The sequence below is a fragment of the Rhineura floridana genome, chromosome 22 (genome assembly GCF_030035675.1).
Source record: "Rhineura floridana isolate rRhiFlo1 chromosome 22, rRhiFlo1.hap2, whole genome shotgun sequence".
NCBI classification, from domain to species: Eukaryota; Metazoa; Chordata; class Lepidosauria; order Squamata; family Rhineuridae; genus Rhineura; species Rhineura floridana.
In genome coordinates this window covers 9,671,409-9,687,798 of record NC_084501.1, presented here as the reverse complement: position 1 = coordinate 9,687,798, position 16,390 = coordinate 9,671,409, and the positions used below count along the sequence as shown (strand labels likewise).

General features: G+C 44.9%; 1 protein-coding gene across 11 annotated transcripts in view; it reads right to left on the bottom strand.

Annotated features, from left to right (window-relative positions):
* Positions 1-16,390, bottom strand: part of MARK2 (microtubule affinity regulating kinase 2) — a 144,140-nt gene that overhangs the window by 63,715 nt on the left and 64,035 nt on the right. The window contains exon 1 of one of the 11 annotated variants that reach the window (XM_061606609.1): positions 4,385-5,235. The exons of the other annotated variants lie outside the window; for them this stretch is intronic. Coding sequence (XP_061462593.1) covers positions 4,385-4,429 — 45 coding nt within the window. The 5' untranslated portion in view covers positions 4,430-5,235. Of the gene's footprint in view, positions 1-4,384; positions 5,236-16,390 lie in introns of those variants that run through there. 11 annotated transcript variants of the gene reach the window in all.

Here is a 16,390-nt window from a genome sequence, read left to right as displayed (position 1 = left end):
TGCTACCAAATTTGAATGAACCTTTTATGAATCCCATAACTGTAAAAATCTGGCTGGGATTTGTGTCTAATGGTTCTCCCAATTAACGAAAGAAATTAAGTTAATCCAAGTTGTTGAAAATAAACCTGTTGCTTCTAGGTTTCTTAGAGTCTTAAGACAGCATGTTAGTTTCACCGACTATTGCCAGGTTCCAACGTTTGGTGTACCAGTTCCAGATGTTCAGTTTCGAAGCATTTTTCATCCTCTGAATGTTGTATAGAGCAGAGAAGGTGAACCTGCAGTCCTCCGGATGTGGTTACATTCCAACTCCCATCACTTGTGCTGTTGGGCATGATGGTGGGGCTGATGGGAGTTGCAGTACAATAACATCTGGAAGGCCATAGATTTTCCATCCATGTTGCAGAGGGCTGTCCTTTCTAAGGATGGTTTATATAAAGTCTCAGAGATACCCCTGCTAATCTAATTAACAACTCCCAAACACTATGGAATCAAGGCTTCATGGGACGACTATGATTAAACTAACAGCTGGCCATTCCCTTCTCCCACAGATTGGCAGCAAGAGAACTTTCATCCAAATTCTTCTAGCCATTTTTAAGTCACACAAAGCACGAGCAGGCTGCTCTGAAAGCCGAAAACGTACCCATGCAAACCCACAAATATCCTATTTCACTTGCAAGTATATGAGCTTGGTTTAAGCTGCGAGAGCAAGGAAAGACAAGTGGAAGTGGACTGCCTTCAAGTCAATCCCGACTTATGGCTACCCTATGAATAGGGTTTTCATGGTAAGCGGTATTCAGATGGGGGTGCCATAATTCTTGTTGACAAAGGTCTTCAGAAACCTGCCCCAAAAGGTGGCAATGAGGAACCATCTATACTGCTGAGCCATAGTAGTGTGGGGTGGAGAAAGTGGATAGGGAGATGTTTCTCTCTTTTTCATAATACTAGGACTCAAGGGCCACCCCATGAAGCTGAATGCTGGAAAATTCAGAGCAGACAAGAAAAGAAAGAACTTCTTCACATAGCACAGAGTTAAACTCTTGAATTTGCTCCCACAAGGTGTAGCGATGGCCACCAACTTTGATGGCTTTAGAAGAGGCTTAGACAAATTCATGGAGGATCAGGCTGTCAATGGCTACCAGCACAATGGTTATGTTCTGCCTCCACTCTCGGAAGAAGTATGCCTCTGAATGCCAGTCTCTAGGAATAGCAAGTGGGGAGAGTTGCTTTTGCATTCCGGTTCTGCTTGTGGGCTTCCACATGGGTGTCTGGTTAGCCACTATGAGAACGGGATGCTGGACTAGACGGGCCATTGGCCTGATCCAGCAGGGCTCTTCTTAGGTTCTTACGTTGACAGTGTTAGCTCTGTGACAAAGGCTTGCCAGTGCCTCCAGCCAATGAAGCAAAAACGTCAGCACTCCCACACGGCACAAAGCTAAATGACACCTATTTGGAAGAACCCACCGCTCATGCTCAGCTGAATGGGGCAATGACAGACCTAATAGTTCTAGGAAGACACAAGAGGTATTGTGATGACTTAGCAAGAAAAAGCAGCACATCAGAAGGAAGTGTTCTTAATCTGGCCTTCTTCTGAAATGTTGGTTTTCTATGTGCAGGAATCCCCCCACCAATGGAGGAGCCATTCCATCACATAAACCCCCAGTCTGAAGCGAGGCAGCTGAGGTACAGTATTAACTGCCTCAGCAAGAACTAGGCTGTGATCAGGAAAAGAAGCTGAGAGCTTCACAACCACCTGCCAGGCTCAAACCATACCTAAGCTACATCCACGCCATATACGTAAAGCACTACGATGCACTTCAGACAGTCATAGCTTCCTTCAAAGAATCCTGGAAACTGTAAAGGGTGGTGAGAGTTTTTAGGAGACCTGTATTCCCCTTCACAGCGGTAGAATTCCCGGAGCAGTTTAACAATCCATCGAACTTCCCAGAGAACTTTGGGAATTGTAGTTCTGTGAGGGGGAATTGGGGGTCTTGGTTAAGGTGTTGGACTACGACCTGGGAGACCAGGGTTCGAATCCCCACATAGCCATGAAGCTCCCAGGGTGACCTTGGGCCAGTCACTGCCTCTCAGCCTCATGAAAACCCTATTCATAGGGTCACGATCAGTCAAAATCGACTTGAAGGCAGTACATTTACATTATTTTTTAAAATCTCTCAGCACCCTTAATAAGTGACAGTTCCCAAGATTCTCTGGGGGAAGTCATGACTGTTTGAAGTGGAATGATAGCTTTAAATGTATAGTGGAAATTGGAACCTGGTCAGCACAGGAGGAGCAGAAAAGTCTGTTTTGTTTTTTAAATGCTTCTAGTTGCTCGTTTTTAACTGTTTTATTGATAATTTTAACGTTTTTGAAAATTGCTTAGAGGTTGTTTACAATCAAGAGGTATATAAATTTTGTTAAATAAATAAATATTAATCAATCAAACACGTTATGATGTTCAAATACTCTCTTCTTGAACCATACAGTTATTTGATTCTTTTTAAAAGATGGCATCCTCTTGATTCTTGTAAGATCCTTCTTTGTGGTGTAACTTTTCACAGGAACCTCAAGCTTCGTCCGTTGCAGAAAAGACAGAAGTGCCCTGTGGCACCTACAACACTAATAAAATTATGGTATAAGCTCTAGTCCACAAACGCTTATGCTGTATTAAAGTTGTTATGTCTTTAAATTGCCACAGGACTCTTTGCTGTTGAAGCTTTAATCAGTAGATTAGGAACAACCTTCATTCTAAAATAAATAAATAAAGGAGTGGCAGCTTTTCTTTCTTAGCTTGTAAGCCTTATGTATACTCTCTTTTGCCCGATAGTTCTCAAAAAGACGCCTATATTGAGGTTGTGGAAACATGCAAATTAATCTGTTCATTTTTTTTTAAAAAAAACCACATCAACCAACAAAAGATATTTAGCTGATTGATAGCTCTGGTTCTCAGAATAGGGAGGAAAAAGTCAGACGTCTGAAGTGATGTGGTTAAGCCACCTGAAGTATCCTGAAAGAAATGGTGGTTTGGGCTACCCATTCTGTGAAAGTTTTATCTATGGGGTTGCATTCAAATAAGTCCTACTCAGAACAAGCTCATTGAAATGAATGAACCGTAGTCATTTATTTATTACATTTATATCCCACCTTTCCAAGGAGCTCAAGATGGTGTACATGGTTCACCTCCCTCTCTATTTTATCTGAACAACCACCCTGTAAGGTAGGCTGGGTTGAGAGATTGTGACTAGCCCCAGGTCAGCCAGCAAGCTTCATGACTATTGACTTCAATGGGTCTACTCTGAATAGGACTAGCACTGAATACCACACATTATATTTATTTTTAAAAACTTGTATCCTGCTTCTCCCCTCCAAAAGGAGTTGTTCAAATCAGCTCGCAAAGTATTTTTTTAAAAGTACAGAAATAAAACCAAGAATAATCCACCATTAAAATCAAACTACCAAGACTAAAAGCAGCATTAGGGAACAGAGAGCACTAAGATTCAATCCAGTCCACATGGGACAGGCAGAAAGAATTCAGCAAAGAAAACCCCACACAATGGCACGTCAATTGCTAACTCCTTTTCAGGCCTCATTAGATATCTTCATCTTCAAGGAGAAGGGAAGGATACTCACTGCCCCATAATATTTAAGGATGTAAGAGGAGCACAGCTGGTTCAGAACACAGGCCTATGAGTCCAGGATCCTGTTTGCCACAACGGTCAGCGAGATGCTGATGGGAAGCCTACAAGTGGTACGCGAGAGCCTTGCTGTTCCCCAGTGACTGGTATTCAAAAGCATACTGCCTCTGCTATAGGAGGTGAACACAGCCAACATTTCCGAGAGAGTTTTTTGCTACCTGAGGGGAGAGGCTCTGTTCCTTGGGGTCAAGCAAAGCCAGCTCTGATCCAACAACATTTCTGTTTCTTGGGGTAGTCCTTGGGTAGACAGAGCAGGAGGAAGGCTCCAGCTTCCTGCTTCCAAAAAGATCCCATGCTCAAAATCTTACCAACCCATAAGGAGTAAAAACCTGCTTCCTAGCGGGTTTAAATTTTAAGGGATTGGTGGATTCTATCTTTCTTGGGTCAAGAAGATTTTCAATATGGGATCTACTCATTCAGTTGTTCCCTCTTGCGGTGAGGAGGGACGGATGAGGGAACGTGCGAACCCAAGGCCGAGTCCCATTGTCTCAAGTTGTAACTCCAGGATGGGTCAGGCTGTCATTCTCTAAGCAGAACCCCTGCTAGAAACCCAGCTTCCCACCTCCATCAGAAAACTAGCCATAAAATACCAGTTTCTCCTCATATAACACTAGATCTTAAATCCACTGCCTCATCCAAAGATTCCGTTTTGGACCCTGAGAACCAAAACCCATAGATAACAAGAGACTTACTACTCCCATCGTCATAGGCACGATGTAGCTATATCCTCCACTCATTAATCGTCCTCTCCTCTGCCACTTCACGCTGTAGCGCCTCTGCCAGCCAGAGGCACGCTGTACCTCATTGATCCACTGCTACTTGAAGGAGACCCGGAGGTGGTGGTGGTGGTGGGGAAGAGACAGGGAGGAAGAAGAGACTGGACCCGGTCGCTTATTGTCTGGGTGGTGAAGGAATAAATAGGCAGATATCCAGAATTCTTGCAAACAAGTCTGAGCGAAGAGGCGCCTCGTGGGAGCTCAAGAGGGAGGGAGCAAGCCTTTCCTGGCACAGAGGCAGCCCCGGGAGCCGTTTACCCCTTCCTTCATTTGTTGGCCCGAAGCGAAACCTTCCTCCCCCACCACGATGGAGCAAAGTACAGCAACAGAACTGAGGAAGTGCGGTGGTGCTTCCTCATCCGACCGGTGTCAAAGTCTCCACCTCCGATACCTGAGCAAGGCCACACCTTTCGCAAGGCCCACAGTTGCCCAGCCGGAGTGCACCTGAGCTGCTCAGCAAGTCCTCCACGCCTCTTTTCAAGTTCGAGTGGCGGCGGCTGGGAACTACCTCTATTGCCTCTCCCACCACCCGCACCCTTTCCCCCAAAACCCACTTTTCACATTGATATAGGTGTATAGAGGTAGTGGGTTATTCTAGAATCCAATCCAGGTTCTACTGGAGGAGGAAGTCCGACTCGCTAAGGGCCCCTCCTCTCCCCTCCCCCAGACAGAGGGAGCCGGTGTCTCACTGGGTGGGAGGAAAGAGAGAGAGAAGCATGTATGTGTGAGTTACAGCAACGTCACTCACGTTCTCCCCCACAGGAAACCGCCTGCCCTACCCATGCAAACTGACAGGCAGGGCTTTAAAGGGAGAGAGAGAGAGAGAGAGAGAGAGAGAGAGAGAGAGAGAGAGAGAGAGAGAGAGAGAGAAACACTTCTCAAAAAGGGGAGGAGGAAGGATGACATCACCCCTTTGACCTGCAGTCACGTGATCTGGAGCTCTGACAGCAGACTCTGTTGACTGAACCCTGCAGAGTCTGCTAAGTTTGCACAGCAGATTTCTTTTTTAAAGGAGTGGAAGGTAGAGAAAGCCGCGACTGTACAGAAGGACAGTTGAGCAGGCAGCTTCCAGGCAAGGCTCTGTGCTCTGCGCTTAAAAAAAAAAGAGAAACGAAAAGGATGTTCTGCAGTAAGGGAAGCTGAATTCTGCAACTGATGTAAATTCTGCCAGTCTGCATGAATTCTCAAACCCTGCCTAATTTATCCTTGCCGTGTTTTCTCTCTCTAGCATAAATGGATTCACTTTCTGCTAGTCTGGGAGGGCCAACTGGAAAGTTTATTCAAGCTGCCCACTTTGACTGCAAAGATTTCATGAGGCATTGCCTATATCCTAGCAAGCCATAAAGGCTAGAGAGTTTTTTTAAAAATACCACGAAACCTGAATGTCCCATGAAGCTGAATCCTGCAGTCAAGACCACATTCCACAGTTTTCCCTATGCTTCCACAAAATTGCACTGATATACTGCAACCTACTTCTAAGGCCATCTCTTCCAACTGTGCACAGACACCAAGCCACCCTGATTTTCTCTATGATTTGTGCAGTATATTGATGCACACGCTGCTCCATACCAGCCCTCCGTGTTCATCTGATCACCTGCGGTGAGTAACAATTGCCTCCAGGTGGCCAACCCCACCTCTGCACTGTGTGAGCTAAGAGCACAGATGTGTCTGCCAAGGTATTCAGCTATGTTTCCCAAGCCAGGGGAAGAGTCTCCTGGAAAAATAAAAAAATAAAGGCCCACTTACAGAGCAGGCACCAGCTGAGATTCACTTCCTACCCACAGAAACACACCTGACTTTGTCTTACTGACATACAAGGGCGCTGGGTGAAAAAGACTTGTCGGGATGCTGCATTTGCAACCTGATGGGAAGGGTGCCACAGCTGTTAAACAGGCCACAATGCCGCAAGGGGGAATTGTAAATTCCCTGCCGGGAGGAGCAGCACCAGACATGCTGCAGAATTAATCCAGACTTCAAGCTCGTTCTCCACCCCCGCAACTGGGATCGACTTTCTACTCCAGGAAGAAACCTTTGTAGATGCCAGGTTCTCAGTAGCCAGGAACACAGGTGCTGTGAGCTGCTCCAATTCACTCAACACCACACTTACAAAACCCAGGAGGGGTGTGCACCTTAGAATTCAGATCTAAAAAGCCACCTATGGTTCTGTGTATCACGCTGTTTTGGAGACCCCAAAGTCTGACTTAGTGGCCGCTTTCGGACAATAATAAACTGAAATACGGACAAGTTTTTGCCCCCCTTCCCACATGTAGCACAGCAAACTAGGAAGAACTCTGATTAACGGTGATTACCCATTTCATCCAAATCAGGAAACTTATAGTTACAAACTGCAGAATAAGCCAGGCTCTTAAACCATGGTATGAAGTCTGTTTCAGAGCCTGGCTTGTTCTGAAGGTGGTAATAACAGTTCCCCAGTTTGGATAAATGTACAGAACTATAATGAATTAGAGACTTCCTGGTTTAATTGCAGCTCAAAGGAAGGGGCTGCATGAGCAGGCAAAAGGCTCACATGCATCTCAGCTTAGTGCGACACTGTATGATTATTCAAACAGGACCAATATATCCAAGTCCCGTAGTGTCTACTCCAAGAGACAGCAGCTCTCTCAAGTCACAGGCAGAGAGAGGTCTTCCCACATCTGTTGTCCAAGATCCAAGGATCGAATCTGCATGCAAAGTATGTGAGCTAACACTGAGCTATGGTCCCTCCCCAATCTGCAATCAGATAAATTTGCATGAGGATTACAGAAGGGGGGGAAAGGTCTGGGACTGAAGAACCCATCAGGAAACAGGAAGGTAACCAAGGCCCCCAGCAGCCAGGATGTTCACTTTGGTTTGTTGAAGTGCATCTTATCAAATTATCATCACAGGTACCTATTTGAGATGCTGAAGGAAGTGCAAGGTAACTTGCGGCTCAAACAAAAGCTACTGCTATTTTCTTCAGCACTTTCCATTACAGCGACAGCAGCAACAAAATAGCAGCAAACCTCCCCTACTCAAGTGTTAATCATGACCTGTAAATTAAAGTCTTAGTTGATTGAAATACTGGATTACAGCTTGTAGCCCTTCCTCCTCCCCCCAAAAGTGAAAGCCTTTGGAATATGTGCACCACCACCATTGCAGGTTCTTTTGACTTTCGTTTAGAACTCCAGTACTCAGGGTTGAAGAAATAATTTTCAAAAACGAATGACCCCCCAAAATGAAGAAGAAATACTAGCTTACTTCTTAATAGACACTAGTTTGCACCTATATGGACTTGGAAGTCGTAACAGCATAATAAACGTGGTCTTCTTTCTACTTATAGAAAGTAGGGAGGAGACCAAGTGTATTGTGCTTCTTCAGTCCTAATAGATTGTGTGCATGCTTTTTAAAGATCTGTCTGGACTCTGACATTTGAGTGCAAATGAGAATGGTGCACAAGAGGAAGTGTTGTCAGCGGTTCATTCAGCACTTTCCAGTCATGATCATGAGCGTGCACAGGGATTAAAAGTGCAAATTAGAAGAGATTCTTGGAAGGGAAAGCCCTCTCAGCCCCTGCTGATGCCCCAAGGCAGCTGCCTAAGGCTGCCTAATAATAATAATAATAAAATTTTATTTCTAGGCCACACAGATGGGGTCCTTTGTTCAAGGCCCCTGCAGGCTGGGAATCTGCAACTGCAGCTGACTGGAAAAGCAAGAGACTTCTCTTTAAAGTTAGGAAGACAGTTAAATGCCTGTAATTGAGATGGCTGTTGAATAGCACCTGTTGCAGTATCAACCCTAACCCATCGCTGGATATACGTAGAAACATTGAAGCTGCTGTACACCAAGTCATGCCATTGGCCCATCTAGCTCAGTATTGCCTTCATGACTGCCAGTAGTTCTCAAGCAGTTTTCCCCATCCCTACCTGGTGATTATAGGAGCCGGCGTGGTGTAGTGGTTAAGGTGTTGGACTATGACCTGGGAGACCAGGGTTTGAATTCCCACACAGCCATGAAGCTCACTGGGTGACCTTGGGCCAGTCACTGCCTCTCAGCCTCATGAAAATCCTATTCATAGGTCATCATAAGTCGGAATCAACTTGAAGGCAGTATATTTACATTTACCCGGTGATTGAACCTGGGATCTCCTACATGCAAAGCATGTACTTGACCACTGAGCTACAGCCCTTCCCTGTAACTGCACAGTTTGTACTTTGCTATCCTTGTCTCTCCCTCCTCCTCTGTTGTCTTCCAGGTAGCAAAAAATGTAGGCTGCAATCCCTTTGGGAGCAGGGGCCTGTTGTTTTGCTTGCAAAATCTTCTGTAAAATGTCACGTACCGCAACAGCACAAATAATAATCAACCTTTCCCTCAAAAGCTTCACACATATGGCCAGCTTGCAGTATGATCACAGCAACATGGGTTCAAATTCACTTTCCACTTTAGTCTTGCAAGCGCTCTGCTCCATCCCATCAGGCCGCCTCTGCCGCCTCACAGATATTCAATGAGAAGCACTTCAGCCACAGCGCAAGCCATGAATATCTGGCTCATTCAAAGTCTCTGAAATTATCGGCTGTCCCCACGATAAACAACAGCGGCGGCTGCACTCCCACCATTAAGATGCTCTGTCACTATTCTACTTGCCTCCTAGACTTTCAAAGGGGCCTGATAAAATTAAGACTTTCGGCTTTCATGATGGCAGCCTGGGGTCTCCTACCTCAATGAAATCTTATCTCGTTTTCAGAGGCTTCCCTGTGAAACCCTGATGGAGATGAGCAGCACTCCACAAATACCTTTTGACTGAATCCGAGAGTAACCTCCTCCTCTCACCTTCTCTGTTTCAACAGGATTCAAAAAACAGTGCGGTGTAGTGGTTAAGGGAGTTGGACTGGGACCTGGGAGACCAGAGTTCAAATCCATGATGTGCCATAAAGCTCACTGGGTGACCTGAGGCAAGTCACTATCTCTCAACTTAACTTACCTCACAGGGTTCTTGTGAGGACAAAATTGCGAGGGGGAGAATCATGTTTGTAAACTGCCTTGAGCTCCTTGGAGAAAAAGTGGGATATAAATGAAATAAATAATTTTTTAAAAATGCACAAGCTGAGGCTGGTGTCTGGCCCATCAAGCTTCCTCTGATATTAATGCATCAGCTGCAGAGCTCATTTAAAAAAAATATTTATCTGATTCTGAGGCTACTTTTCTGTTCAAATGAAAGATCCAAAGCAATAATAAATTATTAAGATATTTCAAACTTAAGAGCAGAAATCAATAAAGCTTACGCAAAGTAAAAATAATAACAGTAGCAACAAGACAATAAAGGCTATAAAAAGCCACTAAAAATCACTAAAAGCCTCAGTGAACATGTGAAGAGGACGAATCTCTGGAAAAGTCTAAAAGGATGCCACCGCACATGCTCAGCCCACTCCAGTGATTTCTTAGACTTCAGCAGAACCAGCCCATCAGTTTGCAAAGCTCTCTCCAGGATCATGAGGGCAGGATATCCAACTATTGGCAAAGATGGATGGATAACAGGTAGGACACTGAGATGGGGGGCTGTGACCTGGCCCCCAATGCACGTTGGAAAAGTGTGTGTATGGCGACAATGCTAGCCCTACTCAGAATAGATCCACTGGAATTAATGGGCATGACTAATGTAGGTCCATTAATTCTAATGGGTCTACTCTAAGTGATCCAATCCTGAACCTTATTATTATTTATACAAACGTGCGTTTAATGTGTCTGGCACTTCACAGAGTAAAAGAGGACCAGATCTTACCTCAAGGAGCTGGCAATTTAAAATCCGACATGGAAGGGGGGAAATGAGAAGAGAGGGGAAGGGTAACCAAAGGAAAGAACAGGTGATTATTTGAGGAGGGCGTGGGAAATAGAGGACATCAACCAATGGCAGATTCTCTACTTGTGCTCTATATCTATTGGATCATAGTACTAATGAGCGCAAACGCGCACTCGCACACACACACACACACCCTGGGCCCCAGGTCTTGTCTGCTTCAAACTTATTCCATGATGTTAGACTCCCTGAGTGGGAAAGCCGGCTCAAAGATACCTTGACAGGAGTGAATGTATACCTCAGAGAGTCGCATCTTTTCTGTACAGGCACGTTCACGTCCCTTCTCTGGGTCATCCAAGGATGTCTGCAAGTCCCAGAGCATATTTGCTCGGCTGAGCCAATACACAAGTGTGTTTTGTTTCCTCAGGACCAAATTTCCTTTGGGTAAACAACCATCATCGCAAAATATCCCAGGAGTCATTAGCCTCATTCAGCAATTAAAGGCTAACAGCAGCCTGCAGACATCTGGAGGAGATGGAGGGTCACCCTAGCCCACAATCATCCCACACTGTGGGATGACCCTTATTTGCATTTTATTTGGGCCAGGATGCAACACCAATTTGGCATCCTCATCTACGGCTTCAGAGTCAGCAGAGGCCAAGGCTTGTCTTTTTTTAAAAAAAACCCTACATGTTCCCCATCAATTTGGTGTGCTTGTCTCAAAGGCACCAATGTTACATTCAGAACAGGCAGCTCACATTAGACTTAAAGGGCACAGAGGTTTAAACACCTATCGTATATGCAAAGGTAACCAGCTAAGGATCACTGTGGGTGCACTGTGAAGAGTCCCGGGAAAAACAGGAGAGACTTCCACGGCCACCATTTGTTCAAAACGTTGTGTGGAGACGTGGGTGCAAGGATATATCGCATTCCCCTGTGGGATCCTTGTTATAGGAGGACCAGCTTACATAGGTCACATCCAAACCATACGTTTAAAGCACAATTAAAGCTTCCCACAAAGAATCCTGGGAACTGTAGCTTACCTTTTACAGAGGTACAATTCCCAGCACCCTTCACAAACTACAGCTCCCAGGATTCTTTAATGTGCTTTAAATGTATGGTGTGGGTATGAAGCTGGTCTCAGGAGGAGTGGAGATCAAACTTCTCTCTTGCTCTAAAGGATCCCCAAGTGCAATGCCTACCTTTGGCATCTAGTCATTTAAATGGGGATAACAGGTGTATTTGGGGAACACCACTGGGATAGGCACTAAGCCTGGTTCATCCCTTTTAAAAAATCAAACAAAAAAACAGTTGCTTCTATCTGCACCATACTGAGCATGTTAGGAACTTCCGAAGCTGCCTCATATTGAGTCAGAGCACCAGTGTGTCTAGTCATAGGAATGTCCACAGACACTGACTGGCAGTGACTCTCTATAGAGTTTCAGACATGACTCTTCACTAGCCCTACCTAGAGCCTTTTGCATGCAAAAGGCTGTGAATTACCAATGAATTATGGCCCTTCCCTAAAGGCCATTCGCTTTTGGACAAGAAGCCAGAGTGTGACAGAGTATGGGGGGTGGGGGTGGAGGAGGAGTGGGAATGAGAGGAATAGAAATCTTGCCATCATTATTCATGTTACACTATCTTAGCTGGACATCGTGTCAAAATGGCTGCTACGTCACATCATCTGACCAGATCTAATCTGGCCGCTGTGTCATCCACCTCACTTCTGGCAGTGTCTCAAAGAAGCTATGAATGCACGCCATTCTTGACCAAAGTTGTTGTTCGTATCCATTATTCCAAGACAATGAAGTTATACACTGCAAGACTGAACCTCTAGGCTGAGGCTTCCAGCTATCATCTCACTATAGTGGCAGAAATATACAGACATTGTGCATACGCACAAACGCGTATCCTACCCCACAGAACAAGCAGATCCTATGTAGAGATGTGAAAGCCCGGAAATAAAAACCAGAAAATTTTTTTTGGGGGGGGGACTGGGTTTTTTCCAAAGCTGTTTTTGTTTTTCTGAAAAATTGAAAAAAAATGAAGACAAAATGGATTATTGAATGTTTTATTTTAGCATGATGAATAAAATGTTTCATTAAATCTTGGTCCCTTCCCTTTTTCTCAGTTCTTTTTATGAGAATGGATGCTTTAAGTCTGCTTGACACTGTGGAGGACTAGCGGAGACATAAATAATTTTCTTTGTTATTAAGGTCGTAGTCCAACACTCTAACCACTACACCACAGGTATCCACTCGCAATTGACGTCTATATGTAATATGTGCAAATGTGGCTGGGGCAGCGAGGTCTTCAGTCTGTTGCTTAATAGATGGTGGGTATTTATCCTTCCAGGCTCAAAGTTCTTTCTTTTTTTAATACCTAAGCTATTCTTGAAGGCAAGGGTAGAGAACCTGTGGCCTTTCAATACTGTTGGATTTCCAGCTCCAATCAGCCTCAGACAGCATGGGAGTTGTAGCCAGGGCTGTGGAGTCGGAGTCGTTGAGTCGGAGTCGTGAGCAATTTTGGGTGGAGTCGGAAGAAATGTACCGACTCCGATTCCGACTCCTTCATAAATGGCAAATGTATATTAACTAGTAATAACAAATTTACTGTAGTAAAATGGTAGCACAAGGCATTTCATCACCACCACGTGAATCCAGAGCTTGGAAAAGTTACTTTTTTAAACTACAACTCCCATCAGCCCCAGGGATTGTAGTTCCAAAAAGTAACTTTTCCAAGCTCTGGATTCACGTGGTGATGATGAAATGCCTTGTGCTACCATTTTACTACAGTAAATTTGTTATTACTAGTTAATATACATTTGCCATTTATGAAGGAGTCGGAGTTGGAGTCGGACAGAAGAAAAATAGAGGAGTTGGAGTTGAAGGTCTGGTGTACCGACTCCACAGCCCTGGTGTAGCCCAACAACACTTGGGAGGGCCACTGGCTCCCCAATCCTGTTTTAAGCCCCCCCTACTCTGTATGAAAATATATCAATACAATTCAACGAGAGTCTTCCCTCTAATTCCCCTCCATGATTAGGTGGAGGGAGAGGTGAATGGACCAAGGCCGCCTCATTAAGTTCTGTGGCTTAGCCAGGGATTTGAACGGCTCCCAAATGGGGCCCCTATCTAACCTCACAAAGTTTATCTAAATCCCCCCAGAGGCCAAAAGGTCCTTTGGAGGAGAGAAAACCCAAAAAAGTTTTTTTAAAAGGAGGAGAGCTGAAAAAGTATGGGGTGCTTCTGTAGGCCACCAGGCAGCAAGTGCAGCCCCCTCCCCAAGACCGCTGTGCAGAGGATGGGCCGCTTCACCAGCTTTCCTAACTTGTTGCTTTAACAGCCTTCTTCTCTTTCTCCTCGTTCTCTCCCCTCCACCGCCGGCGGCTGCCTTTACATTTTGAGCTACGCAGGCCTAGAGAAAGATCCAGCTACACCACCACCCTTGGTGCAACCCTTCCGGTCTCCTGCCAGAACTTGTTCGTCCGGTTACCCTGCTAGAACAACTCCAGTTATGTTTGCATCTCCCCAGCAGAATGTTTGTTCTGAATAAACACCCTCTGAAGACTGAACAAAAAGAGATAAGGCAATTTTACCTCTGGCAAAAGGAGGTCACAGAGGAAGAGATTATGCTTCATGTGAAGTCATTCCTTACAAGTGTGTATGTGGGGGGAATTAAGACAAACTTATAAACCCACCCAGCAGAGAGCCAAAGCTTTAAGAAGGAAGACAAGTGGGCCTGCCAACCAGTTTAAATATTAGTTGTTTGCATACTCACCCCATAATTAAATTTAAATCAATGTGTGTATGACCAAAATCTCACTTTATATGCACGCAAGCAGTTTTAAAACAAAAAGCTACGGTCTTAGGAAAAAAGTGCACTTTAGATATTCCCCTTGTCATTTACAATCACAGCAATGCTTTAGTTGATTCATCTTACAATGTGAAACACCATCAGAGGAGTCTGGCTGCTGGATCAGGCCAATGGCCCATCTAGCCCAGCATCCTCTTCTTGCAGAGGTCAACCAGTTGCCTCTGGGAAGCCCACAGGCAGGCTCCTCTGCAACAGCACTCTCCCCAACTCCAGCTCCCAGCAACTGGTATTCGCTGGCATGCTGCCTCCAACAGTGGAGGGAGAACATAGCACTGCGGCTAGTAGCCATGGACAGTCTTATCCTCCATGAATTGGTCTGCTCCTATTTTAAAGTCATCCTAGTTGGTGGCCATTACTACCTCTTGTGAGAGTGAATTCCACCGCTGAACTATGTGAAGAAGTACTTTCTTGACTCTAAGGCTGCAACATCTGAGTACGCCAGAATGATAAAAAATACTGAAAAGAGGTTTGGCCTAGGGCTAGAGCAGCCTTTCCCAACCAGTGTGCCTCCAGATGTTGTTGGACCACAACTCCCATCAGCCTCAGCCAGCATTGCCAATGGTCAGGAAAGATGGGAATTGTGGTCCAACAACATCTGGAGGCACACTGGTTGGGAAAGGCTGGGCTAGAATATCACATGGGAACTGGGAAATGACCCAGGTTCAAATCCTCAATTCAGCCATGATGCTCAATGAGTCTTATCTACCTCACAGGGTTGTTGTGTGGGCTAAATGGGCAGTGGGAGGGGGGACGCTGTAAGCTGCCTTGAACCCTATGAAGAAAAGGCAGAATATAAATGCAATGAATTAGTCAGGGGCTGTGAATAACCACTCAGTGCCTGTCCTAAGATCCCCTTGCTGAGGTCACAGTGGTGGTAAACTGTGAGCTGCAGACTTCTATGCTCTTACTCTTGGCCATTATGCTACTCCAGTGTATATGCTGGAGAGCAGCCAGTAATTTCTTTTGATGCACATGTAGTTGCAGGACCCTAAAACAAATATTTTCAATTTCTGGCCCTCCAGATGTTGTTGAACTACAACTCCCATGATCTCTGGCCATGTTTGCTGGAAATGACAGGAATTGTAGTCCAGCAACATCTGGAGGGCCAAAGGTTTCCCACACCTGCTTTAGACACTGTGCATTTCTGAGCCAGTTTTGCAGGACAAGAATCAGGGAGAGGTGTGTTCAAATCCCTACTCAGCCATGAAGCTCACAGGTAAACTTGAAACCTAAATCACAGGACTGTTGGTGAGGATGAAAATGGGGAGGTGTGGAACGAGAACCATGTAAGCCAACCTGAGCAATTGAGAGGAAGGATGGGATAAAAGAGACAAACAGCAAACTGAGTACATGATCATTACCACCACCACAACTTTGCATACAAGTAGAGTCCAGAGCTCCACATAAGTGAAGTGGTGAAATATACATTTTGTTCTGGCCATGTTAATCCTCAAAAACACACAATACTCCTAACTCCCGTCCAGACCTTGAGATCTTCTCCAGGTTCCACCAACAAATGATGCAAATGATTACTCAGGGGAGGGCCTTTTCAGTGATGGGACCCTGCTTGTGGAATGCCCTCCCCAAAGCAGCTCACCTAAGGCCTATACATGAAAGGTTTTAGGGGGACCAGGTGAAATGTCTTCTTGTTCTCTCCAGGGCCTTTAAATTACAATAATCAGGTGGCCTCAGTCTGTACACCAAGTTCATCCTTGCTGTGTTTTTATTCTGGTTTTTAACTGTTTAAAAAGGTTTTTACGAGAACTAGTTGATTTTTTTGCATTGATTTTAGTTGAGTTTTTGTTTTTGGCTGGGCTTTTTGCTTTTGTAATTTATTTTATTTTGGTTTTAGAAGGGATTTTTAATTGTGTATTAAGCCAGTGTGGTAAAGAGGTTAGAGTGCTGGATTATGACCTGGGAGACCAGAGTTCAAATCCCCACTCAGCCATGAAGCTGCCTGGGCGACCTTGGGCCAATCACTACTTCTCAGTCTAACCTACCTCACAGGGTTCTTGTGAGGATAAAATGGAGAGGGGGAGAATTATGTAGGCCACCTTGCGCTCCTTGTTTATATAAACCACCCAGAGAATATAGCTTGTTGAGAGCAGCATACAAATTAATTAATTAATTAACCTTTTGGCAAGCAAAGCTACCAAAATTTCTTATCAAAGAATGCCTCCTCTTGAGAAGAAGAAAGGGGAGCGGGGAAAGGAAAGAGTTTGTACAGTGGCTTAAATAACAATATCAAAAGCAAGGAGTCTCTTTTCGGAGCC